We start from the raw sequence: 26,466 nt of genomic DNA on the forward strand, positions 1-26,466 counted from the left end.
CTTCCCCGACTATATTTAATACACCCCGGCCCCAACACGCAGAGGCTGCCTGCTCCCTCGGGACTCTGCCGCGCGGCGGCCGCGGCCTCAGCCGCGCAGCCTGTATTTTTCTAGGAGAGTAAAGTCCTCTTTACAGGACCGCACCGCCGCCTCTTCCTCGGGGTGGGGGAGGGGGAGTGGGGAAGGGAGGGAGTCCTTGTCGCCGCTGCCCCCCGCCGCCCACCCCCTGGGCCCTGTGCGCTCCTTGGGGCTGTGGCCTCACAGGCAGGAACTGGGAGGTAAAGTGAGCCCAGCCTGGGTCTCCGGGAAGGGTCCCGGCGTGGGGCGTTCACAGGACAGTTTCCTGTCCCTGCATGTCCAACCTGCCCTGTCCAGTCGGGGAGGATGTTCTGCTGCCCGCCAGTTCAGTGCTGAGGCCACCCCTGCCTCCACTGTGTCTCCCTTTCCGGTTGGGGACGTGCCGCTGCAGGAAAACACGGCAGGTCTGCCCACTGTGGGATCGGCTGAGGTCGCTCAAGGCCAGGCCAGCCCTTGGTGTGGGCACCAGGACGGCCCTGGGCGGCAGCACCAACTGCTGGGTCTAGGGACTCCCGGCCACCCCCGCCTGCCTCACAGGAACTAGAGTACTGAGGCCGGGACACCCCTGCCTCGCCGGCACCTGGCTGGTGGGCCCTGTGTGCCGGGCACTGTCACGTTGGCCCCACCTCATCTCCACGGCGGGTGCTCTTCCCACTGCTGCACCCAGGGTCAGGGCACGTGGGGGTAAAGGGGCTCGGGGCCCAAGGTGCTGCCCCAGGGGAGAGCTGGCTCCTGTCCCCTGTCCTTGGGGCTGAACAGAGTCACGTCGCCCTGGGCAGGGCTGGCCGCTCAGGCTCTAGGTGAGTCAGAGCAGGAACAGAGGGCTGGGCCATTCAGGTCCTGCAGCCTCCGGGCCCTGGTGCAGGGCAGCTGGGACCCTGGGGCTGTCCCAGGGTTTGCTGAGTGAGGTGGGCAGAATCGGGGGAAGGAGAGGAACACCAGCAGACGTGAAGGAGGAGGGGACAGTGCAGAAAGGCTGACGGTCACGAGTCACTGCCTGCCGGTTGCAGAGGGCGAGCCCTGGGCACGAGTGACGCTGGGGACCAAGTGCCGGGGTGCGGGCCTGTCCTTGGGAGCAGTTGGGGAGGACCTGGGCGTAGGGGCAGCACAGGACTGGGCAGATGGTGATGACACCAACTGGCAGGTCACAGCCACTCTCAGCAGTGGTCTCAGGACTGGCTATGACAGGAGTGACGGGGAGGGTCCTGACCGCCTCGCCCATTCCAGAGGGAAGCTGTAGTCAGTGACAGAAGACCTGGGCAGAAGGGAAGGTGCTGGTCACACCTCTGGGCATCAGGACGCCTTAAAGAGGGGTGACCGTTGAAGGTCCAGACACCTGGGTCTGCTGGCTGTGGAGCCAGGCAGATGAAGAAAGGGCGGTGGGCCCCAGGAAGGAGCCCCGGGCGGGCACTGGGTCCCTGGCCCCTGCTGCCGGCGGCATCTGCACAGAGCTCCTGGTCGGCCCCCCAGGGCAGTGGGCATGTCGGCTTGCCCCCGGGGCTCTGGCCTCCGCCCCCTCTGCTGCTCAGGAGAGGCCCCCGGGACCGAGAGCCATCCTGGGGAAGCCCAGCAGCCAAGTGCCCTCCCCAGGGGGCGGGGACCCCTCAAGGGCTGCGAGTTAGGAGAGACCTGCTCAGGTTTGCACTGTGGAAGACTTTTCCTGTCCAAACAGGCCAGTTGAGGGGTAAGCGCCTGTCCTGGTCCTAGCGGGGCCATGGACATGAGACAGATGTCCTGCTCCCAGCCGCACTGTGGCCCCCAGCACCCATTCATGATCCCAGAAAGGGGCAACCAGTGTCTGTCCTTCCTGGGGACCAGGATGGGGCTCCCAGTGGCCCTTCCCTGAGCTGTGCAGGGTCTGCGAGGCTCTCGTGCCCCACCCTGGTCTCCTCAGCACCATCCACCCTGCCCACTCGGGTGGGGACCCACTTGGGTCCAAAAGGCATGGTCTTGCCGTTCCCTGGATAACCGGACTGTGCCCGTGGGCTCCTAGGGTCCCCGATAATGCCTGTCAGACCCCCTGAGCCTGCAGAACTGCGGGTCTCCAGTAAGGCCCAGTCCACGTGCCTGGTAAGGTGCTCTCTCCCTCGCCTGGCCCATGACCCCTGGTCAGGGCACCCATGTAGCGTGGGTGCAGCCCCCGACACTCTGTGTACACCTGTGGGACTGATGGACCCCCAAAACACTGCACTCATTGGGCTCTGTCCTGCGCCCCGGTCAGGTGACGCCTCTGCAGGCGGCTGGGTGAAGGAGGGGCCTCCGCCCAGTGCCATGCAGGCAGGGACCCCGCCCCCCCCAGTGCACCAGCACTGCTCCCTTGCGGGGGTGGGGCTCTCATGCAGCTGTGAACAAAGAAGCTGCTCTGAGCTACTGCTCAGTGGGGCCTGTGTCCTGGGAGTGGGGGCAGGGGGTGCCCAGCCTCTCCCTGTGCCCTCCTCTGGGCGCCTCGGGCTGGACGCGGCCACAGGGAAGGTACAGCCCTCCCCTCCAGGGTCGGCCTATGTGCCCGGGGCAGACAACAGGAGCCGCCCTGGAGGGAGGGGACAGCGGAGGCTGGGGGCGTGGCTAGCGGGCAGTGTCGCCGAGGTCCAGCTTGGCCAGTCTGGCCACCACAGCAGCTCCGGTCCCCACGGCAACCCTGTTCTGCCATGCTGCTCCCAGCCATCCCCCTCCTGGTGCTGGGGGCTCCCCTGGGTAAGGGCAGGGAGCCAGGAGTGGGGCCCCTGGGCCCGTGGGGGTGCTGGCAGTTGACAGGAGCCGCAGGGGAATGGAGTCTGGGCCCTGGGAAGCTGACTCTGGGGTCAGGGGGGGAGCGCCTCAGGGAGAAACAAGGGGCAGCTTGCAGGTTGTAGGCACCAGCTGGCAGGGGGCCACCAGGTGCGGGAGCTTACTGGGGGCACCACTGGGGCTGGGGGGACCATTGGACAGGGGTCAGTGGGAGGCGGGGGCTGTGGGGAGGGGCTGAGGGCAGGCAGAGGCGGGCCTGGCAGCTCCTGGGCGCCCCACCCCGCCCACAGTGCTGGCTGGCACGGGCTGCCTGGGGCATCTGGACGAGAATGACGCCTGGCACCCGGGATTCGGCTGCCAGCCCTTCACCTTCTGCTGTGGGACCTGTCACCGCCGGTTCTGCTGCAGGGACCCGAGCTTGGCCATTTCAGAGTCTCGGCAGAAGCAGTGCCTGCGCTTCAGGTGGGCTGACCTCCTCGGAGCCGAAGTCTGCCAGGGCTGGGGCGCCCTTGATCCCATGGAGGGAGGCCAGGGGTGCACCCGGGCCACCGGGCAGCCTGTGGAAGGAGGTGTGGCCTCAGGAGGGGGCGGGTCCGGCTCCTGATCTGCTCACCTTCAGGGTGGCCTCCGAATGCGGCCAGTGCCACCCCTGTGGGGACCCCTCCTGGGGGTGTTGTGTGGTGCGAGGACACGCTGTTCTGTTTCAAGTCACAAGGTGGTAGCAGGCGTCGCCTCAGCCCTGGTCCTGTTTGTGGCCGTGGTGGCCACCGCCCTCTGCTGCTTCCTCTGCACCTGCCGCTACCTGTCCCGCCGCCGCCAGTGGCTGCAGAGCCCCCTTGCAGGTACGGACAGTGCTGGCACCAGGGCTGGACAGGCCAGCCCACGCCTGGAGGGCAGCCGGAGCTCTGGGCGTGTGAGTCCATCCCCATGCCTGCCGGGGGTGCACGTGGGCACCGGCACGAGGCCTCAGAGGTGTCCCTCATGCTGCTGGTCAGTGGGGCGTGTGCTGCGTGGGCCCTGCAGGCACAGGATGCCCGCTGAGCACAGGGCTGTGGAGAGCGCTGATGCTCTCTGTGTGAGCAATGGGCCTGGACGGTCCGTATGGGAGGGGGAGGGCTGGGGGACCCCCGCGGGCAGTTCTGCAAGATGCCTCGAGCCCCAGCTGCCCAAGTGGGTCACTCTCTGGGCTGTGCTCTCAAACCCCTGAGGTCTTGGAAACCGTCGGGAGTAGGCAGGTGTCAGCCAGCCAAGCCCAGACCGCCCTGCCCCGCCCGGGGGCATGCCCAGCTCCCTGGCCCTCCGATCAGCAAGTTCTAGAGCCCCTGGCTGACCCTCGCCCCCACCTAGGCCAGGAGATTCCACTGAGAGGCTACCTGCTGCAGCCTGTGTGCCTGCACCCCTCGGGCCCCCTGCCTGGCTCTGTGGGTCCTCCCGGGCACCCTCTCTACCCCGCAGGTGAGTGAGCTGTCTGCAGCCCTTGCTCCTGCCCCCCTGCCCCCGCAGCCTGCACCAGGCCCTCCCTCCCCATCTCCCATCTCACCCTAGGTCCCTGTCCAACTCCCTCAGCCTGGGGCTGGGGCACCCCCCAGGCTGGCTCGCCCAACACCTGCGAGCCCCGGGTCCGGGGGGCGGGGCACTTCACGTGCTCCTGAGCCCCACCCTCATCCCCTTTCCTTGACTTTCAGCTCTTCCCTCTCAAGTGCCGCCTCAGTCCGCCTTCCCCGGAGCCTGAGGGGCCGGGCTCTGCTGTCCCTCCACAGATGCCCCTCCTGTCTCTGCGTCTGGCCCTGTGGGGGGCAGGGGTCCTCCACTGGTCAGTCCCCGACCAAGCCACGCCCAGGGCCTGCAGAGGACAGAGCCCCAGGGAAGTGGGGGCTGGGCCTGGGCGCTGCACCGTGTTTACTGGGAGCCGGGGAAGGACGTGCCAGCGTGGCTCACGGCCCCTGGGTTCTTGCAGCCCCTCTGCCCACGGGCCCCTCTGTTTCCCCCTGTGGGCTGGGGCGTGACCCGCCGGGCTGCTGGAATAAAGCGGGAGTGCACGGTGCCTGGGGTCCTCCCTGTCTGGAGATGCACCCTGGGCGGGCCACCAAGACAAGCTCGGCCCAGCCGGGAAGGCGCGCCCAAGTGGGTGACAGGGCTTCCCCGCCAGCTGCGCCCCGCGAGTGGCCTGCCCCATCAGCTGCGCTGGCGGCCCCTCCCTCCGGGCTCTGCCGGTCCTCGCTGGGCCCACGAAGGCGCCCAAGCCTTGGCTCATCGGCGGGGACAGTCACGAGGGTGAAGCTGCCCCGCCCTGCTGGTCAGGGGGCACAGAACCAGGAGCCAAGCGGCGAGACAGGCGCACGGTGCCTTGTTGGCTCCCCCGCCCCCAGAGCTGTCCGGGCCTCGGCCGCAACCCCAGCTGCTCTAGACGGCAGGGAGGCTCTTGCCACAGGCTGTGGTGGGGGCTCCTGACAACCAGGTGGCAGGGGGAGCAGCAAGTACTCTTGGGGACTGGGGTCTCCCAGGGTGTCCGCAGGACCCTAGGCGAGTCCTGGGCGTCAGTGACAGAGATTTCGCACCAAACCCAGCGCACTGTGCCCTTGAGCACAAGGGAATGAGGCAGGGCACAGAGGGCGTGCTCGTCGGCAGGAGACCCCACTGTATTCGCAGCCTAAGGCTGGCACGGACCAGGACGACCCGTTCCAGTTCTAACACCTGGGAGTCCCCGTTGCATGGGTAGGGCGCTGCGCTGCGCCCCCTTCAGCCGCTGGGAGTGACGTCACAGGGGCCAGGACCCTGCACGAGGCCGCCACCAGGTGGCGCCGCGGTCCCGTGCCCGGAGGCAACGTTCCAAGGGCCGGGCCCAGCCGCTCCCAAAGGCTGGATGAAGAGCTCAAGGGGTGCCCTTTGGCTGGTGAATGGAGGTGTCCTCAGTGCGTCTCCGGTTGGGCGGGAGGCTGTGCACGGCTGCCGGGGCGGAGGGAGCCTCAGACCTGGAGAGCGGAGCTGCCGCGTGCGCAGGGGCAGCACGGGCGCTCGGTTCTCAGTGGCGGGCGCCGGCCACCCTCTGCGGCCGAACCTTCTCTGCAAAGCTCCCTGCAGAGCGGGGGTGCTGCCCGCGTCCGCGTCCGAGCACACCGTCGGCAGGAGACGCAAGCCCCCGACCAAGTCTGTGGGGTGGCCCCGGCCGCCCTAGAGGTCCCTCCCTGGCGCCTGGGGTGTAGCGGGCCGCGGAGGAGGTGCCTGGGTCCCAGCTCCGCTTGCAGGGGCAGCCCATCCTCCGCTCTCGGCCAGACCTAGCAGAGACCCCGCCCGCACCCCAAACACGGAGAAACTGCCATTCCCTTGTGGAGCCGCAGACCCAGGCACAGCCGCACAGTGCCGGTGAGGCCTCCTTAACCCATCGAACCACAGTATTGCCCTCAACGTACCCTGGTGGAGGGCCCAGGGCCCTTCGGGCTAGGACAGCCCGCAGCCAGGACAGGGGCCACTTTCCGTGCTGTGGGCACCGTGAGGAGCTGGCCGTGCACCCCGGTATTCAGGGAGGGTCAGGGAGTGAACGTGCTGAATGCAGCTCCGTGTCCTGGGACCCCTCTGCCGACCCCTGACACAGGACAAGAGTGGCCCGGCTGGCCGAGGCCTGGCCAGGGGGCTGGACAGCAGGCTCAGCTCGAGGCTGCCCAGCACCACCCTTCCTGACTCTGGGAGCTGGGCTGCAGCCACTGGGATGGCTGGGGACCCCCAGGGAGCCAAGGTGGGCACCACACTGGGGCCCCGGGCACAGGACAGAGGTGGGCACAGCCTCTCAAAGCTAAAGGCTTGTATATATTATCAAAATCTTATGGAAAAAGACACAGCCATTCACAATAGCAGCAGGTGGGTGTAAGGAAATGTCTGCTTTGGCATCGAACCTTCAGGTCCGGCTGCTGTCTGTCTGTCTGTCTGTCTGTCTCCCCCCCCCCCCCCCACCGCCAGGCACATCCATCGAGGCCAGCTGCCCCATCATGTGCCCTGATTAGCCACCGGGGCGGGGGCAGGGGCGAGCTGAGGTGTTCCCAGCCCCTCGTCCGTCCCGCCCCTCTCTCCATCTTCTGCCCCCGCCCTGCACAGAATGCCCCCAGCCCAGCAGCTCTGCCCGGGGCTCCTCAGAGGCCTGGATCCTGGCCCCGGGGGGCGGGGAGCTGGGCTGTGACGTGGACCCTGTGGGACACCCTGGGTCCCACCATGATGCCATCTTCTGAGGGACGTACGGAAAGGACTCTGCTTGTCCAGAAACGTCCGCTCCGGGCGCAGAGGAAACGCTGGGACAAGAGAGCGTGGCCTGGGCCCCCGAGGCCCCGGCAGACCCGGACGTGGCAGCAGGTCGGCCGGGGCGGGGGCGGTGCCCGCAGCCGGGAGCTACTGCAGCAGCTTGGGCACCTCCACCTGTAAGGACAAAGCGGAGGGTCAGGGGCAGCCCGGCCGTCCCAGAAGCAGGCCCTGCAGTTTGGGTCCAGGGGTGAGGCACAGGGCGGTCTCCCTTTCAGGAAAAGTGGCTGCCGACTGGGACACCAGCGAGCCTGTCCCTCCTCTCCTGCCGTCCAACCCCCAGCAATGTTGTGGGGCAGGATCGGGTGACATGCCCCTGTCCCCAGGGAGCAGAGGGACCAGATGGCTGGTGTCCCAGCAGTGCACGTCACAGGGAGGCTCTGTGGACAGAGGGCCCAGAGCTTTGGAGCAGGTGGTCGGAAAGTGGGGTGCGGGGAGAAGGGCCGAGGCTGACACCCCATGGAGCGGCTGTGTGTGGCTTCTAGGAGGAGGTGCAGCCCCTTAAAGGGAGGACAGTCCTCTCTGAGGGGCAGAGGTGCCACCTGGAGGCGGGGGGCAGACGGATGACCCTGGGCATCTGCATGATGCCTGAGGCCTGACTGGCTCCCTCTGCCTGTGCCCTCCGGGGTCCCCTCCCCCTCGGCAGCCCCCAGCCACTTAACTTCTTGAGCTGCTTCAGGTTGCTGGAGCGGATGGCAGCCAGCAGCTGGTCGCGGGAGTTCTTCTCCTGGGCAGGGAGGACCTTGTCTCCCATCTTCCTCTGGGTGGCTGGTGACAGGGAGTTCCTCAGGGTCTCCACCATGAGGGGCGGGGCCAGGGGAGGTGGCGGTGGGGGCGGGGCGGCCGGGGCCCCCCCTCTCTTGGGCGAGTTCTTGGGAGAGGCCTTCGGAGACGGCTGGGGCGAGGGCCCAGGGGAGCCCCCGGCCGGCAGCCCGCCCTTCGGCACCTCCAGCAGCCCCTTCTTCTCCGCGGCCGCCTCCTGCGCCTGCCGCTCCTGCAGGCGCTTCTGGCGCTGCCTGTCCATGTTGCGGCTGAGCAGGTTGGTGACGGTCATGCGGGGCCCCGCCAGCTCGAAGTGGTAGCCCAGCTTGAGCAGCGTGGTGTTCTCCTTGAGCAGCCTGGCGATCTCCATCTCGGTCTTGCCGCCGCAGATGTGCCGCTGGTTGTGGAAGCGCAGCTCGGTCAGCGTGCTGTTCTGCAGCAGGGCCCGGAAGATGGCCAGGATGCCCTTGCCCGTGATGTGGTTGGAGTCCAGGTTGAGGCTGGTGATGGTCCTGTTGCCCTTGAGCATTATGGCGATGGCGAAGGCCACGTGGTCGTCGGCACGCGTGTTGGCCAGGGCGAAGGCCCGCACCGCCGTGTTGAACTCCAGGGCCTCGGCGAAGCGCACCAGGATCTCGTTGGTGATGCAGTCGGAGTTGTTGAGGTTCACCTCGGTCATGCTGGGGTCGTCGTTCCGCACTCTCTCCAGGGGCTCGTCAAAAATGCTGGGTGCGGCCTCCTCCTCCGCAGGGGCCGGCCCCTCGGGGGGCCTGGCGGGGCCGCAGGGGCCTTGCTCCTCAGTGGCCTTGGGCTCTCTCTCTTTCGTGGTCTTGGGCTCCCTGTCCTCCGTGGGCCCCCTTGGGCAGGGGGGTGCCCCCTCTTTGACTTTGTCACCATCCTTTCCTGTGTCTGCGCCCCTGCTCTCCGGTCTCAGCTCCTGGCCCTCCTGCCTGGCAGCCTCGGCGCGATCGACCCCTCCCTTTCCCTTCCCTTCCTCTCTCTTCTTGTCCTTGTCCCTGCCTCTCGGCTTGTCCTCCTTCTTGGGGGCTGCCTTGCTGTCCCCCTGCCCGACCCCGCTGGCCTCGGTCTTGTCCACGGCGGCCCTGACCCGGCCCCTGTCGATGCCCCGGAGCAGCCTCTCCTCCCTGGGCTGCTGGGCGCCTGTGCCCTCAGTGTCCTCTTGGTCTCTCGAGAAGCTTTTCTTCAGGGCCCCCCGCCTGGGCTCCCTCCCCAGGTCTGAGTCCCGCCGGGGGCCCAGGGCCTTTCTGCTGGCGTCGCTGGCCTTTTCCCCTCCGTCCCTGGCGTCTGTCTTGGTCTCCACTCGCTTGCTTTCCTAAGAATTCGGCAAAGAAAAACAAACATGAGGAGCCGGCCCCAGGGCAACAGGGACCCGCCTGGGGGCCCGCCAAGAGGACACAGGAGATGGTTCAGGCTCAGGCAGCGGAGCTGGGCTGACCACAGTCCCCTCCCAGGGGCCCAGGGGCCCCCAGGTCCCTGGGCCAGTGCTCCCCTTTCCGGCCCTGCGGAGTACACAGAGCCTGTTCAGGCAGGCCCTGCGGAGCCACACTGGAGCCGGATACAAGAGGGAAGCCCACGGAACCTGGGCCCTGCTTGTTTACAGCCTGGGAGCTGCGCTCTTCGGGGCTTCCTGCATCGCATTTGGTTTTCTCCAGTAGTCATGCAGACAGCACTCATCTTGGCCCCAGGGCTTCCTGGTGCCCTTGGTGTCCTGGGCTTCAGCCTACACTGCGCCCGCCACACCCTGGGTGTCGCCCTGCCTGCCACGGAGGTCAGTGGTCCTCAGACTCGGGGCCTGGACGCCAGTCCCTTTTCAAAGTGGGGCCAAAGGTCGGAGGGACTAACGTCAAACAGCTGACTTTTGCCCTGGCGGGTGCAGCTCAGTGGATTAAGCACTGGCCTGCGAACCAAAGGGGCACCCCCAGTAGGGGGCGCACGAGAGGCAACCGCACATTGATGTTTCTCTTCCTCCCTTTCTCCCTCCCTTCCCTTCTCTCTGAAAATAAATAAGTAAAATCTTTAAAAACACCCCAAACTGCTGATATTTTATTCCACCCACAGGGCATTTTTACACTCTCTCTGCTGGGTCCACTGCATTGAAACCAGGAGTGACCGCAGACTTGCTCGCCAAGTGTGTGTGGCTCTGTGATCACCCACAATATCTCCCCTTTTTTTTCCAGTAGAAACTTTGCTAAGGACTGGACCTGCCTGTGAGGAGCCAGGGGGTCCGGCCAACCTCGGACCCTCGGACCCTCGGACCCTCGGACCCCGTGGCTGCACTGGGGTCACACACACACCAGGGAGGGGTGCGGCGGAGGTGGGCGGGCCACGCAGCAGGACCCGAAACCTCCCCCGGCCGCTTCTCCACTGCACCGCGCGGAAGTCGGGGCCTCGGGTGGGCAGCACTTGCTCCCCAACGTTGGAGGAGGCGGGGTGTCTGGCCCCGCTCACAGCCAAGACGAGAGGAATCCATCAGCAATGCAGCACCCAGCACCGGGGCGCAGCTGGGGCCTTGGGACCTCTGCAGGTCCTTCCTTCAAGGTCAGTAAGAGAAGAGGGTGTGGCCTGGGTATTAGGAAGGTGTTCTGTCATTTGGGGTGCTGGGGAACAGGGGACGTGGGGAGGAGGGACGGAGGACTCCGGCGCCCCCACCCCCCAGGCGGGGTGCAGAGCTGGTGTGTCCTATGGAAGCAGTTTGTACCTGAAGCCCAAACACAGGCAGTTGGGACCGGCCTGGGGTTTATTTAGCAGCAAAAGTCCTTGGCTCCCCAACTAGAGTCACAGCCAAGGGGCACAGGGCCTGGTGAGACAGGCCCTTGGAATGTGCCCGCCCCCTCCTGCCCCCTGGGCCGGGCAGCGGCAGGGGACTCACAGGGCTGGGGGAGGAGCAGCCCTCACGCTCCCTCTGGCTCCCAGGGACTGGCTGTGACCCCGTGGGTCACCCTTCCAGGCTGGGGCAGAAGAGGCGGTGACTTGACCCGAACCTTGATTTCAAAGGTGAGGAAGACTCGAAACGCACAGACCGTCACAGGAACCCAAGCGGTCACCTCTCTGGTCAGGACATGCCTATGACCTGCGTGCAGTCTGGCCAGCAAACAGCCTCTCCCTCCCCACTGCCCTGTCCTGATGGTCTCCGCACGGGCTCCTGCAGGAGTTCGGAGGTGGCAGCTGGGGCAGCAGCCCCCAGGCAGGGCCAGCCACGCTGCCTCTGCCCTGCCTCGCCCTGGTCCCCAATGCGCACACGGCGAGGCCTCTCTGGCCCCCGCACCCTGCCCAGCGCCCTCTGCAGAGTTCCCACGCCACTCCCGGGCCCCGAGAAGAGGAAGCTGGGGATCTGGAGGGATGAGACTTAACCAGTTTCACCCACAAGCTCGGGGACACTTGGGCTTCAGGCCTCTGTCACTAGCAGCAACCGAGTCACCTCCTCTGACCTCGCCCAGCCTCCTCCAGGGTCCCCCACCACGGCTCCCTCGGGGTACACCCTGGCCCTGGGGGACCTGCCACGTGTCTGTGCTTGGGAAGCGGTGCCAGACCTTTAAAAAGAACCTCGTGGAAAACAGGCTGGGGGGCGGGGGGCTGATGAACCGGTTTCCTCGGAACAGAGCGGAGCAGCACGGCCGGGCTGCTGCAGCCGTGTTGCCTTAAAAGGAGACAGAGCCCGACCGGAGCAGAGCAGCAGAGCGGGGCTGCCGCCTCCCCCCCGCCCCCCCGCGGGAGTCCAGGCCAACTGCTCGGCCTGCAGAACCGGGGGTGCATCCTGCTGGACCCCACAGGTTGTTCTTGGCCTGGGCTCCTGCCTGCAGGCTCACTGGGCAGCTCGCCCCTGGTAGTGAGAGGGGCTCACTCGGACGCTGCCAAGGGCCTCCACAGAGCAGGGGCCTCGGCCGAGATGAGGCGGCAGCCGTCCATCCATTTCCCTTTGGGGGGCATTGGGCTGGCGCAATGTGGGGTGTGGTTTGGGAGCCCCTCCTGGAGGCGGGGGTGCAGAGGGGACCCCTGGAGACCTCCAACAGCCCGCGACACATTTGAGGACCCAGCTGTGCGCCCCCCGCCCCCCATCTCCTCCAGGCCACACAGCCACGTGGCCTGGCTCTGCATCTGAGGTCGGGATGCACAGGAAGGGTCTGGCAGGTTCCGAGGGGCAGAACCTGGGCTCCCGGCCTCGGGCTGCCTGGGCCACCCCCTCCGTGAGTTTACTGACTGCCCAGAGGATGTTTACCACCTGCATCACGCAGGGGCAGAGGAGAGGAGCTTAACCGGGTCCCCAAACCACAAGCACTGGCCCCAGGAGCTCAGGCCACACCAGGCCCTCTCCTTTGTGCCAGGACCCACTGCGGCACCAAGGTCTCTGCAGGGGAGCCTGCCCTGGGGGTCTGCAAGGGGACCCTGCCTCCCAGAGGCAGCACCAAGACCACGCCACCTGGGAGGGACAGAGCCCGGGGGAGGGGACTGCGTCTGCCCCTCCCCCAGCGCAAGGCTGAGTGGGTGCCACTGGGGTGTTCAGGGCCTGCAGTGTCCTGTCTGCAGGTGGCCAGAATGTCCCAGCTCAGGCCCCTGGCTGGGGGCAGGGACTGTCCCCAGCCCTCAGCCGAAGTCCCTGTGGACACTGGCTGCCCGGGGCGTACCCAGAGAGCTCATCACGAGACTGGGTGTTGCTGCTTCTCCTCTGAGGAGGGCTGGGGCCAGGGCCATCTCCCTACAGCCACCTGGGGTCCTTCTGAGATATGCCAGGTCCCCTGGGAGAGCAGCCCCTGCACCAGGCTGGACAGGAGGGAGGCCCCAGGCTTGTGGGACCTGCCATCGGGGCGCCAGGTGCTCCCTCCTCAGCCCGCTGCTGGGGCCCCGCCACAGCAGCAGAGATTTCCCACGCAGCTTCCCACGGGGCTCAGCACGGACCCCCAACTGAAAAGGGCCTGCGTGGGCCCTGGGTGGAGTGGCTCAGTGGGCGGGGCATCATCCGGCAAAGCGAAAGGTGGCCGGTTCGATTCCCAGTCAGGGCCCATTCCCACATTGATGTTTCTCTCCCTCTCTTTATCCTCCCCTCTCTAAAAACAAACAGATAAATATTAAAAATTAAGAAGAAAGAGCCTTGGCTGATGTGGTTCAGTGATTGAATGCCAGCCTGCAAACTAAAGGGTCACAGGTTTGATTCCCAGTCAGGGCACATGCCTGGGTTTCTGGCCAAGTCCCCAGTAGGGGGCGTGTGAGAGGCAACCACATACTGCCGTCAGGGCGCAAAGGGGCAACCCAAAGTTGGGGCAGTGGCCAGGAGCTGGGGTCAGGGCTGGCCTGGGGAGGTGGCGGCCCGCAGAGAGAGCCCTGCCTCACTGGAGAGCTCCCTCACTGGAGCCTGGGAGGGCAGTGACCCCAAGTGTGTCTCCGAGCAAAGCCCAGGACCTGGCCTTTGGCCTTGGCACCAGCAAAGGAGCAGCGGGAACTGCCATCGGTCGAATGGAGGGCCAGCGCCGAGCCGCGGATGACTGCTGTGCCCAAACACGGAGCAGCTGCGACAGGTTCGCCACGGAGTAAGCAGCCAACCCCAGACCGGCCGCTGCCCGGCGCGGCCCTCTCGTGGCCCCTCTCCCAGGAGGGTGTGTGGGCGAGGGAGTCTCGTGCCCTGCACCACAGACGGTGTCACTGCTGAATTCGGACACTTCCTGAAGGGCACACTCAGAACGTCCTTCCTTTCCAAGGCAGGACGGCCGCGTCTCGGGGACCCACTCATCCGTGGACGTGGGGCCGCTCCCTGCGTCCGGCAGTCGAGGCCAGTGGCACTGTGACTGGCTGTGCACGCGTGGCCGGTCCGTTCGAGGCCCCGCTGTCAGTCCGGCAGGTGTGTCCTTGGCGGTGACTGGTCTGCACCCCTGCCCCGACCACTCCACCTCCGACCCTGTGCGAGCGTCAGGCACTGGCGGGAGACCGGCCCTCCATCCGACCAATGGCAGTTCCCGCTGCTCCTCTGCTGGTGCCAAGGCCAAAGGCCAGGTCCTGGGCTTTGCTCGGAGACACACTTGGGGTCACTGCCCTCCCAGGCTCCGGTGAAGGCTGCGGCGAGCGTCGCCACGGGCGGGCACAGGGAGTTCTCGGGGAGTCAGCTGCTCACAGCTCTGTTCCTGCCCCTCGGCCCTCATGCTCCCCGCCCCAGAGCACCGGTCACGTCTGCCTGCTGCCCAGGAGTAACCAGAAACCGCAGACGGACGGACGGATGGACCAACAGACAGGATTCGCCACTCCCCGGCGCCAGGTGGTGAGTGCCAGTGCTGAACAGGAGGTTGGAGGGTCTCCGGTCTCGCCTGCAACCCCTGGTTCATCACTACCTCCCAGGACAGTCTCCAGCTCCAGGGCGCAGTGGTGGCCGAGAAGGCTGGTGGCAGTGACCCTGGGACACGAGGACGTTTTCTGGTGCTGTGCTCAGGCCCAGTTCCCAGGGGGAGCGAGTGCCGTCCACGTCAGTGCAGGGGGTGGGGGACGTGCTGGGTGGTGGGGCTCAGGCATGAGACGTCTCACCGGCTGGAACCCGAGTCTTCGAGGAACAGCCAGTAGGGAGGGCAGCCTGGCTGCGGGGAGCGCTGTGTGGTCCTCACGGCCCCAGCGCCAGGCCGAGGGGGGCCCTAATGCCCCTGAGGTGTGGCCAGGCCTGGCCCCACCACTGGCCCGCCCGGCAGTTCTGGGGCACCCGTCGACGTCCAGGCTCGAGGCTCAGACATCTGGCGCCTGTCCCTGCAGCCAGCGGCCGGTGACTCACCCTGGGAGGCTCTCGCAGACCATTTTTGGAGAAACCGGGAAACCTCTTCGCAGAAACAAACAAGTGACATTATCACCCTGGCCCGGCGGGCTCGCCACTTCTGCTGCTCGTGTCTGTCCTCAGAGAGGCTGCCGACCACCCCAGGAGCCACTTACGTGGCTGCCGTGTGTCCCCGGGGTCAGGTCCTCCAGGTGCCCGGGGCGGCGGGAGGAACGTGCTGTCCTGGTGCAGAGCAGGCCGCGGAGGAGCCCGGGCCCCACCGCCGTCTCTGCCGGCTCCAGGCGGGAGGGCTGCCCGGCCTCTCCCTCGGCCTGGGGCTGGAAAGGGCCGCGCTCGGCCCCTGCTGTCGTCATCGTGAATTTAGCTAACCGTTCCTAAACGAGGGTCCCGACAGTCCTGTGGCCGCCCCGAGCCTGAGACACACAGCGGAGGTCAGGGTGGAGCCCACCTCTGGCCTGCTGCACTCGCCGCCACGGAAAGGGTGCCCCAGCCCGCGGCCCGGCCCCGCGACCTCAGTCCTGACTCTTCCTGCTTCCGCGCCTCGGCCCTCGGTCCACCTCCCCAGCACCCTCAGATCAGCCCCTCCGGCCTGCTGGCCTGCCTCTCCCCAGGCCGTCCCACCCAGCAGTGAGAGGGTCTTCCTGAGGTGCCGATCTGACCCGGACGGAGTCCAGGCCTCGGGCCTGGCACCCGTGGCCCAGCCCCTCCGCGCCGTCACACGAGGAACCCACGCCCGCCCCCTTCAGCCTGCTGCCCGTGTCCGACCCCTGCCTGCCTGTCCCGGCTACGTGCGGTCCCAGGCAGGCCACTTCGGGCTTGAATATTTCCCCGTGTTTTTGTTTTGGTTTTTTAAAAAAATAGCTGCCTCACTATTCTATTACCTAAAAAATGAGTCATTCCTCTTAAGGGCCCCTCCTCAAGGGGCCCCTTGGGCAGGAGGAGCCCCCCGCCCGCCACCGGCACTGGTCACGGGCGCCGTGCCCGTCCTGGACTCGGTGGGCAGCAGCTTGTGGGCAGGAGCTGGCCCTCTCTCCGTCCCAGCAGGCCCGGGCCTGGCGCTGGGGCAGTGCAGACCACACAGGGCTCCCGCAGCCAGGTGACCGTCACCCAGGAAGCACTTGCAGGGTGCGATGTCACCACTTCAGTCCCTGCGAGCTCAGCTCTCCCCGAGCACAAAGGAGCGGGCTCCCAGGCCCCTCCGGCTCTGGGGCTGCGCCTGGGGCCCTGCGCATGCAGGTGCCCTTGTCCGTGCTGGGGCCTCTGAGATGTTCTGGTTCGACTGAGCCCCTAGGGGAGAGGGGATGAAGGGGAGAAATGCGTCACTTCCAGGAGCACAGCACACAGGGCTCAAGGAGCTCTCTGTCCCCAAGGGGCTGAGCAGGTGGCGGTGAGACAGCCCAAAGTCTGCAGACGGCCCACCGTGTGCTGACGGCGGTGGGACGGTGCAGATGCCTAGCCAGAGTGAGGGCATCAGACTTGGCCTTGACAGTGGGTCCTGGCAGCTGCCTGGGGATGGACTAGTGTCCATCTGGCAGAGACGGGAGGGAAGGAGACTGGCTGGAGGCCATCACCAAGGTCCCAGCAAGAAGCGCTGAGGTGCTGGGCCCAGGCCGTGCGGGGAGCCGGAGGAGGAGGAGGTGGCAGCGGGCTGGTCTTCCTTTCTTCTTCCTGGACAGAAACGCCGCTTTGCTGGTGACCTGATGTGATGTGGTATCGGGGGGTTGTCAGGTTTGGGTGGGGCCCCTGGAAGCAGGAGGTCGGACTGGACGTCCTCGCTGCACCTGAGGTTCTCCGGGGCCGCAGCCCAGCTCTCTTTGTAGGAGGTAACGATTCTTTCCACCCAAAGGACCAGGGCACGTCTGGGGAGGGAGGCAGACCCTCCACTATCAGGAACTTGGCCCTGAGCTGGGGGTCTGTGGCTGGTGCATGACCACCGGCCTCCTCATTTCCGGGTCCAGTTGATGTCTCTCCCCATCCCCCCGCCCTGTCGTGCACCCCAGTGCAGGGGACACTGTGCTAAGGGTTCTGTTTACCCCGGGCTTGGCCGGCTCCCTCTCCAGGGACCAGCGCCAAAGGCCAGAGCAAGGAGCTCGGTGCTGGGATCCGTTCGGGCCTCGGGAAGCGTGTCTGCTGGGAGCCTGTCCATGTCCAAATATAGGCAGAGGGCTCAACCCAGCCCTGCCCTGGGCTGCGACCGTGTCCGCTGAACATGGTGCTTAGGGAGGGTTTTCAGGGACACGAAGAAAGGACTGTAACATGGTTTTCCAGAAAGTCAGAGAAAAAATGGACGCGATGCGTGTGCCTGAGTCTCGGCCACAGAGGAAAGGTGGACGCAGGTGCCCGCGGCGCTGGTCGAGTCTCGGCGAGTGAGCCAGACCCGTGCTGGCCGCTCCACTTTCTCCGTGTGTCCATGTGTCCGCGTGTCATGCACAAAGAGCCCGATTACATGGCAGCCACGGGACACTTCTGAAGCAGCCGCCCCGGCGCTGCGTGTCCCACCGCGCTGCTGCCTTTCAGGTCAGCGGTTCAGGGCCTGCGGAACTCCAGAAATCCCCGCTACCGGCAAGGTCCTTGACCCCTGGGGCGCTGGTGTCCTCCGAGCGGAGGGGACTGAGGAGTGACAGCCACTCCCAGTGAAGGGACAGGGACAGGCCGGCCAGTGACACACAGGAGGGAGGGGCGCGGCCGCTCTGCTGCGAGCCCCTGCCGGCGGGGGCCCAGGAGAGCAACTGAGCCCTTGGTGCCCGGAGGCGCCCAGTAGGAGACACATTCATCTCTTTCCCATTTGTCCAGCCTGGGACCCCCTGGTTAGCATCTTTGGGGGAACGGAGGAAAGAGCCGCCCCATTGGCTTTGTCTGGGGCTAACTCTCCTGCGGAGCCCTGGCGGGGGACGCGGCCCGGCCCAGCTGCCCTCGTCTCCGGCCTCGCAGCTCTGGCTGCAGCGGGAGCAGAACCGGCCTGTGCAGACCTCTGGGCCGCCGCGCCCACTCTTCCCGACGCCGGCCTTCCACGGGGTCTGCTCCCAGCAAGTCCCCTGCAGGGGCCACGCTACCTCTGGCAGGTCTGGAGGCAAGGCTGCCGGATTTCTCCGGCCTTCTGGGGAAGGATCCGGACGATGGGGACCGGCGGCCTCAGCGGATTATTAATATCCTGCTTAGGTCCCGTCTGCGTCCCCAGAGAGCAAACCTGCGTGGGTCGGACTGGAAATGTCAGCCTGCACCCTCAGGTCCCCCGAGAGCTGGGGACACGAAGGGCCAGAGGAGGAAGGAGAGGAGAGACGGAGCCGGTTAGAAGCTACGTGCTCCTCCCGTCCAGTGTCGCCGGCCCGCCGCCCATCATCTCCCGGGCGGGAGCCTCTGCCCTGGCCTCACGGGCTGTCTGCAAAGCCGAACGGAGACCCCCCCTGCCAACTGCCCCTTTCCTGGAGAGTCTGGACACAAGATCGTTCAAAACAGGCTTGGAAAAGCATCGGCAACTTCTGAGGGTTCAACCCAGCAGGCCCAGAGCGGCGCGTGCACCCTGCTCACCCCTCGTTCGTTCGACAGACACGGAGCCGGACGCCGCCGTGCTCACCGCAGGGCCCTGGAAGGACACAGGCAGGCCGGTCCTCAACACGCGTGGAGAAAGCGCAGACAGGGTGCCGAGGGTGTGGGGTACGAGAGGAGAGCACGGGGGTGGGAGGTGACGGCGGGGCCAAGGCACGGGAGCAAGATGAAGCATGGGCGAAGGGGACCAGGAGCTAGAGAGGCGGGGCGTCAGGCCGCAAGGCCCCCCAGCCCCCGACCCAGCTGTGATGAGGAGCTGGTGGGTGGCTGAAGGCCTGGATGCAGCTTGAGACAAGGCCCCGGCTGCTGTGGGGAGCCCGGGTCAAAGTGGGGCTTTCTTCTAGCTGGTAAAGGATGCGGGTGACGGGGCTGGGACAGAAAGGAAGGCTGATTTCAGGGGCCCAGGGGCCCAGAGAGCCCGGGGAGCCCCGGAGGGGCTGGAGCAAGTTAGTCCAAGTGGTGACCTAGGTGCTGTCTGGTTGAATGTCTTCCCCACGGAGCAGAGGCTGGGGAGTCGGGCTTGGGGGCGGGGGCGGGGTGACGGCTGGTTTGTTTTTGGATCAGCGGAGTCTGAGACACTCGAGGAGGGGAGAGAACGACCTAGAACCGGAGACAGAGATCGAGGCCAGAGATGGAACGAGCATGTGGTGGCCGCTGAGCGCCGTTCGGAGGACGCCGTCCGGAGCACAGCCAGGCTTAGGGTCCTCGGAGGGAGAGAGGCCCTGACACAGGAGCCGGCAAGCAGGCCGAGGCCGAAAGGTGCCCCCTGGGTCCAGGGAGAGTGAGGCCCTCAGAGACGGGCCCACGCTGACCTCAGTCCTCGAGGGGTGGGGTGGGGACTGTGGTGGGCAGCCTGGGCCGGGTGGGGGTGGGGCCTGCCGCTCCGTGAGATGAGAGCCTGTCCGTCCCCAGGCAGCAGAAGAGCAGTGGGAGGTCTTCTCACCCCAGGGCCTCGGGCTTCTCGGTGTCATAAGGCACCCGGCCCTCCGCTGAGGGTGGCGGCAGAGCCCGTAGAAGGAGGGCTCAGGGGCGAGGCCATCTTCCTCGGGAGGGAGACAGGGCCTGCTCGGGCTTTGTGGGCGGCCCAGGCTGGAATCCAGTGTCATCTGTCCAGGTGTGACCGGCAGCCGGAGGGGTGGGGCCTGAGCGTGCGGCCGAGGCTGGGAAGGGGCACAGTCAGGCCGGAGCTGGACAGGACGGTGGGCGGGTGGGCAGGCGGGCGGGTCCTTGTGGCTTCGCCGGAGTGGGCACGGGGAGGCTGCGGTTCCCTCCGGGCCGCCCCACACCGCCCCCCCCCACCAGCACACACGTGTGCACGTGGAAATGCTGCTGATGCCACGCTCTCCTCTGGCCCCCGACTCCTTTGCTCCCCAGAAACAAGGAGCAGACAAGGGAGGCTGGTCCGTGCTCAGGGTCGGCCGTGTCCCGCTCCCGCGCCCCCTCCTCCTGGACCTGGCGGGTCACACAGCGCCCCGCTCAGAGCCTCCCCTGACGTCCCTCCTGCAGCTGGGCTGCCCGAAGGCCGGCCTCACCGACCCCTGCTCACCCCCTGGGTGCAGGTCCTCGACCCTGCGCTGAGCCCACTGGCTCTGCCCGTGCAGGCCTGGCCCTTCCTCCGACCAAGCAAACAGGTTGGTCCCGCCCCCTCCCACCCCCCCCAGGCTCCATGTCTGCCGTCCCCTCAGCCCAGCTGGCAGCGGCTCCTCGGGCCCCTGGCTCAGCTCCAGTGCTTGGCAGCATGCTCTCCACCACCTGTGCTCTCTGCTGAAACCACGTGCTCCTTTCTTGTGGCACACGTATGTCACATGTGCATGCACCACGCATGCTCTCTGAGAGGCACAGTAACCCGTGCAGGTCACACAACCTGCAGCCAGTGGGGCAGGACCCGACCCAGGTCCTCCGGGCTCTGAGGACACCATTCCAGCACCAGACTCAGTGCCTCCTCCCCCAGAGCTTCGTGGGACCTCTGCCCAGCCCTCTGGTCCGGCCCCTCGCTCGCTCAGTGGCCTCGGGCAGGGGTCCCACTTGCCCGGGAAGTGAGGGCTGAAGACCTGGCAGCTGGGGAGCCCAGAACTCTGGGAGGGAGGCAGGGGCGGGGCGGGGCAGGTGGTGGGAACAGGAGGCCGTCTGTCCATCCCGCTGTTTGTAAACAGTGTCCTGACGACGCGGGCCCCAGGGACCGCGGGCCGGCGCCCTGCCAGACCGGCGCTGCCTGTCACGGAAGGTGCGGGCACAGAGGAGGGTCTGCCCCAGCGGCCCAGCTCCTCAGCCTCCTCGTTCCCTCCCCCCACCCACTGTTATCTCTCCCAGGAGAGGTTCTTTACAAGGCCGACTGGCGCAGATGCAGGAGCGAGGTCTGCACGGGAGCCTCACGTCCACTCCGCCCTCCGGTGTCTCCGTCGGTGACCTGGGGCTGCTGGGGCCCTTCCCACTCACAGGCCCGGTCACCGGTCCCAGGAGCCCGCAGCTCCGCTCACGGTCCTCCCCACCCATGGGTGCCCCCCAGTGGGAGGGCTCGGGGAGGGCGGCCCTGGACCCCAGGCTTTTGGTGGCCACATCACAGGCACTCGCCAGCCCCAAAGGAGCGGCCACTCTGTATCCAGACCCTCCCCTCTGACCAAGAAGACGGCGGGGCCATCCCGACGAGCCTGGGGGTTACTGCCCGGCACCTTGCTGGCCGTCTGCGTGGGCAGCCCCCCAGTGTCAGCATCTGGCCCCGAGCCCCGCCCCCGGGCTCTGCCCGTGTTCTCGCCACGCGGGCACATGCGTGCAGACTTCACGAGCAGGACGGCAGCCCTGCCCCCGGCCTTCTGGGCCTCCCAGCACCAGCGGGCACTCCGGTCTCCCAGGAGAGAGGGGCCGGGGTCAGGCAGACGGGATGGCTGAGGGCTTTGTCCCCACTGGGGCTCTGCTCAGATGCGCCTCCTCCTGCCTCAGTACAGAGACCCTGAAGCCCCCAGCCTGCGAGATGCTGGTAGCAGCCTCCCCCCACTCCACCCTCGTCAGTGGGAGGCAGACCGGACCCCTGACCACCGACAGCCCCCCACCGTGGAGCCGCGTCCTCGCCTCTCTCGGCCTGCACGGCCTCCCTCCCTCTGCACTTTGACCCTCGCCGGGCCCTGCTTCCGCCTCCCCAGCAGCCTCCAGGGCCATCGTGGGTGTGGACCCATCGGGTTACTCCCCTTAGTCGGGGGCTGTGCTGCCCAGGGCAGCCACCACCAGGGCCCAGCAAGGGGCGATGGAGGGAGGGCTTGGGCGGGCAGCCTTGGCCTACGCTGGGCCATGACCTGGGACGGGAGGGGGAGGTGGGGGTGAGGCTCTGAAGGCCAGCGAGCAGAGGGGAAGGTCGAAGGTCGGCGGGCTGGAGGGGTGCTTCTGGTGACCCTCTTGGGTTTACCCCAGGGGGCACCCCAGCATGGCCGCCTGCTGGGCCCGCCCCCCCCCCCCTGCGCAGGCGCTAATCCCCGCCTGGTAGCGCAGGAGGAGCTGGGAAGGAAAGAGGACACAGGAGTTGACCCAAAGAGGATCCGGTTCCCGAAACCTGAGCCAAGGACAGGGTTTCACCACACCGTTGGCGGCACACCTGCCCGGGGGCTCTGCCTTCTACCCAGGGGGGAAGGACCAGGTGGACCCGCTGCTGCGAGCGGGGAGCTCTGCCCCTTTAAGGGGTGGAAGGGAAGCCAGGGGTCCGCTCCGCCAGGCCCCACCCCGCCTCACCTAGACCCCTGCTACCCTTCCTGCTCCAAGCAGAGGCTGAGAAAGAAAGAGGTGACAGCGAGGTGCCCTGCTGGGACAGGTTGGTGACGGGACCCGTACAACAGGTGTGGTCCTGACCCACCCGGAGGAGGCAGGGCCTGAGACCCCCAAGGACAGAGGAGCATTGATCTGGAGGGGTCTGGGGTGGGGGTGGGGCACACATTCACGACAGAGGTCCCACCCCCACAGCAGAGCTGGAGCATGAATCTCAGGGATCCTCCTCCCCCGGGAGACCCAAGACACATATTGGTTTCTGTTTATAAAGGAACTAGCACGGCCCTGGCTGGTGTGGCTCAGTGGACTGAGCGCCAGCCTGCGAACCAAAGGGTCACTGGTTTGATTCCCAGTCGGGGCACATGCCTGGGTTGTGGGCCAGGTCCCCAGTGGGGGGCGCTCGAGAGGCAACTACACACTGATGTTTCTCTCCCTCTGTTACTCCCTCCCTTCCCCTCTGTCTAAAAGTGAATACATGAAACTATATAAGAACGAGCACAGAAAAGGTCGGACACCCAGAGAGTGGGGACTCTGCCTTGCCCCCACCCCGCAGGCGAGAGGCCCCTTCCCCAGCCTCAGCCAGCTCAAAGCCGAGTCCTGGGTCCCCTCAGCATCCCAGGGACAGGTCAGTGCCCTGTCTACAAGAGGATGGTCCTTTACCCAGCGCAGCATCCCCCGGGCCTCGTGCCGCCTGAGAGGGACTAATGTCGGTCCTTGACTCCCAGGCAGGGCTGCTTCCCCCGACCCCCACCTGCTTTTAGTCATTTTAACCGTCTTGCAGAGACGACCCTCTGGCCTGTGGCTCGGCACACGCCCGCACCCTGCCAGCCTCGCCACCTCCCTGGGCCCTGGGACTGGGGAGGACAGCCGGTTGCCACGAGGGAAAAGTGGCCCTGAAGGTGTCTTCTACGGAGGATGTTCCGTACTCGCACACACACAGGTACCCGCCCCCGGCTCCCTGCCCCGGCTGTCTGCGCACACAAGTGTGCTCCTGGGTGGACGGGAAGGAGGGCTGGTGGGAGCAGCTGCGTGCCACGGTTCTGACTGGCTGCGGACAGAGGCTTGGGAGGGTGAAACTTCCAGAAGGGCAGTCCCTCGCCGGCTCTCGTGTTGGGAAGGAGTGGCAGCTGTTTGACTTCAGTCTGGGGGGCATCCCTGTGGGGACCGGAAGGCCCTGGGCACACAGGGCCACGGCACGGAGCCCGAGGACTGGGGGGAGCCGGGGCCCAGCTGCAGAGGGAGGGGGGGAGAGCTGGCCCGGCGGGGAGTTTGGAGCCGGGTGCAGCCTTGGGGTTCGCTTCCTCTCCTCCCTGTGTCTGCTGACCAGGCCCTGACAGCAGGGCCCTCGTGCCTCTCATTGCCCTCACCTTTAGGGTTCGCTCATTGTTTTCAGAAGCAGCCGCCTCACCCAGAGGACAAGGGATCCTAGCTCCCCAGTCTCCCAGCTTCTTGGCTTAACTGCAGCCAGGGCGGGGGGGGGGGGCGGGGGCGACGCAGAGTCAGAGCCCCGGGCCCGCTCCCTCCCCTTCCCGCGGCCCCTCCCCCCACTCCTGCATCTCTGCATGTGCGCGGACCCAGGGCTGCGGCCACAGCTCAGTGACCAGGTCCTGGTCCGAGGCCTCTTGCCCAGACAGACGTTCCAGAGAAACTCGGCCCTTCTCAGTTTCTATGTGAGAATGAACTTGACGCAGAAGCTCTGAGCCTCAGTTTCCATGAGAACGGAGGGGGCTGGACCTTTCTGGCCAGAATTCACAAGCGATGGATAACGTGGGAGGGGCCAGCAGTGGGTGCTGAGTGGGGAACCAGCCCTGAGGGACAGTTGCCCCTGGGGACAGGGGACCCTGCGGAGTCCTCCCCAGGTGGAGTGAGCCTGGTGTCCCCGGAACAGTCACAAACGGATGGAGAAAGAGAACCCCAGCCCAGGATGATGCTGATCAGCTCTGCTCGCACCCACCGAAACGGTCACTGTCCCCTCCTGAGGGACATGCTGCCGGAGCCACATTCCTGGCCCAGCAGAGGGGCCCTGGGGCTGATAAAGCCCTGACTGAAGGGGGGGCTCCTCTGGAGGCTCCCCGGGAAAGTGCAGTCCCCCACTCTTGGGAATGACCTGAAGCCGCACCCTCCTGCCTCCCATGGCTGTGGGAGACCCGCCCGCCCCCAGCGCCCTCCCCAGAGCCCGAAGGCTTAAACACTGGCCGCTCTTCGCTGGGAGGGCTCAGCCCTCGCTGCCTGGCTGGCCCGAGACTGGGAGCATCCTTGTCCTCCGTCCCTGCTCTCTGCTCTGCCCACAGCCCCTCTGACCCCCGTTCCACCAGCATCTCTCACCCCTGCTCCTACCAGAAATTGGGGGAGACAGCCACAGCGCCAGCTCAGGCAGGGTGTCAGAGTCCCCATCCCCGCCCTTGCCAAGTGCGACCCCTGGCCTCCCGCCCTCCGCCCTCCGCCCGCCCGCCCACCCGCTGCAGTCTCTGCTCACTCACGTCCAGGGACAGCTCCCTCTGCAGAAGTTTCTTGGTCTCCTTTTCGCAGAAGCTGAGCATGGCCTCCCGGTCGTAGGCGCCCGTGGACGGCTTCTCCGTCTGGCTCCGCTGCCGCAGCCCCACGGGGACGCTGCCGTCGGGGTCGGCCACGTCCAGCTCCCTCTCCAGCTCCTCCATCTCCTCGGGGGACAGGGTGGACAGCAGGCTGTCTATGTCAGGGTCCTCGCTCACCTGCCGGCGGTACTTGGCTACCTTGGACATCTTGGCAAAGCGGCGGCGGCAGTCCTGGCAGGCGGAGGCAGGTGGAGGGTCAGGCCGGGGTGGACACAGCACAGTGGGCTTGGCAGCAAACCCTGGGCTGCTGAGGACGGGCTCCCGGGCCCTGCGCGCCGCAGGTGCTGGGCTGTGGACTGGGAGCGAGGCCTCCCGGGGCGTGGGGCTAGTGGGCCAGGCTGGTCCTCCCGGCGGCCAATCGGACCGAGCCACTGCCCGGCCCTGAAAGGGGAGGCCAATCCCCCAGCGGGGGCGGGCCTGCCTCGCTCTCTGAGCAGCTTGAAACTTGAGGACATTCCAGGGAATCTTGGAGCGCGGTGTGACCAAATTTAGTACAGAGCATTTAGCCTTTTAAAGACAAGGGGACCACGCGATGAGAAAAAGATGCAAAAATGCAGAGGCCGGCAGAAGCGGATCGGAGCCAGGGAGGGCCAGGGAGAGCCAGGAGAGCAGGCCGGCCCTAACCCCGGGTCGGTGCCAGTTCAAGTGCACATTTCACACCCGGCCCCAGCCCCTCCCTGTGCGCCGTTGCCTGGACGTCCTGCGGCCCGTGCATGGCCCGCTGACCCCTTTTTCCTGTGTTTGGCCCTGCGGTGGTGGGCGGGGGCTCCCCGCCCTCTACAGCCCAGGAAACACATCCCGGTGCTGACCGTGCCGCTGGGAGTCTGGCCCTGCCCACCGCAGCCCCCGTGGACTTGGGCCCCTTTCTGGAGCTGAGAGCTGGTTGGCTGTTTGGGAAGAAGATGGGCTGCGCAGGCAGGAAAGTCGTGAAGGGCTGCGTTCCCACTAAGCGCCCAGGCTCTTGGGAAGGGAGTTCAAGCCCCCCTCCCTCCTCCCTTCGCGTCTGGGTCTCCCGGCGACGGGCAGGGAGCACCGAGCACGGAGGGGACCCGGCAGGCAGCCACGGGCATCCGAGTCCAGGGCACGACTCCCATGCCTTCAGGGAAACTTGACTCTGGGCTGCGGGGAGCTGTCTGTCCCAACGGCTCGGCGTGTGTCAAACAAGGGCCTTCCACCGCTGGCCCATCACGCCGCAGCGCAGGCACCAGACATTCAATATCCTGCCCCTCCCGCCTGCCACCGCGCCGCTTCGAGGAGCCCCGGTGTAACCCATCGGGGTGGATGCTTCGATCTTTCCTGGCGTCTGTCCATCCCAAGCCAGAGGCCGTCACTTGATCAGTACTTGCCGAGTCCAGGGATCGTCTGGGAGAAAACTTGGCACCGTGTTTCATGCCCACAGGCCAGCTCCAGGGGGAGGCCGAGAGGGGAGGGCGCTGGGCCTGCAGCGCAGAGGTGAGGCAGGGAGACCTGGGAGGAAGCGTGGGGGGAGGGCTCCGCGCATCCTGGGTCCTGAGCAGTGTGTCCCCGAGCCCGGAAGTGTCACTTACTGAGCGGCAGCCCTATTCTGACAGCCAGGCTGCCGCCAAATCAGAAAGTCAGCCTGGCTCGGCCTTTTCGGTGCTTCCCAGTGAACACTGGAGACACTTAATCAACCAGTAACTTCACAAAAGTTATCAAAACCTGAAAGTCTGCGTGGAAACCGCAGGGGAGGCTGGCAAGCAGGCGGGTTCTCCTGGAGACAGGCATGTGGGGATGCACACGCGGTACCTGACCCGAGTGCAGATTCGGAGAACAGGCGGTGGGGGGGAGGCCGTGGGGAGGGAGAAATGGGTGGCAGGACCCCCCTCTGAGTGATGGGTGGAGAATGCCGTTCAGCGTGGACAAACAGCGAATTACAATGTTGCACAGCAGAAGTGTAGTGATCCCACACACCCATCCTGACGGGACAGGAAGCAATGG

The 26,466-nt window shown here is 66.5% G+C and overlaps 2 protein-coding genes across 2 annotated transcripts; one reads left to right on the forward strand and one right to left on the reverse strand.

Moving 5' to 3' along the window:
- The first annotated feature begins 2,593 nt into the window (after nt 1-2,593).
- Nucleotides 2,594-4,797, forward strand: SHISA4 (shisa family member 4). The gene is made up of 5 exons (XM_037161108.2): nt 2,594-2,772; nt 3,096-3,267; nt 3,514-3,647; nt 4,153-4,260; nt 4,491-4,797. Exons 1-5 carry the CDS (start codon nt 2,727-2,729, stop codon nt 4,535-4,537), a joined length of 507 nt encoding a protein of 168 aa, XP_037017003.2. The 5' UTR covers nt 2,594-2,726; the 3' UTR covers nt 4,538-4,797.
- Nucleotides 4,798-7,182: 2,385 nt separating this feature from the next.
- Nucleotides 7,183-24,998, reverse strand: LMOD1 (leiomodin 1). Its single transcript, XM_053659552.1, has 3 exons — nt 24,394-24,998; nt 7,661-9,187; nt 7,183-7,209 (listed from the first exon to the last, which is right to left on the reverse strand). The coding sequence occupies exons 1-3, from the start codon at nt 24,652-24,654 to the stop codon at nt 7,183-7,185; spliced, it is 1,815 nt and encodes a 604-aa protein (XP_053515527.1). The 5' UTR covers nt 24,655-24,998.
- Nucleotides 24,999-26,466: the final 1,468 nt, after the last annotated feature.

This window comes from Artibeus jamaicensis, unplaced genomic scaffold, assembly GCF_021234435.1.
Source record: "Artibeus jamaicensis isolate MK-2021 breed Jamaican fruit bat unplaced genomic scaffold, CSHL_Jam_final scaffold_754, whole genome shotgun sequence".
NCBI lineage: Eukaryota > Metazoa > Chordata > Mammalia > Chiroptera > Phyllostomidae > Artibeus > Artibeus jamaicensis.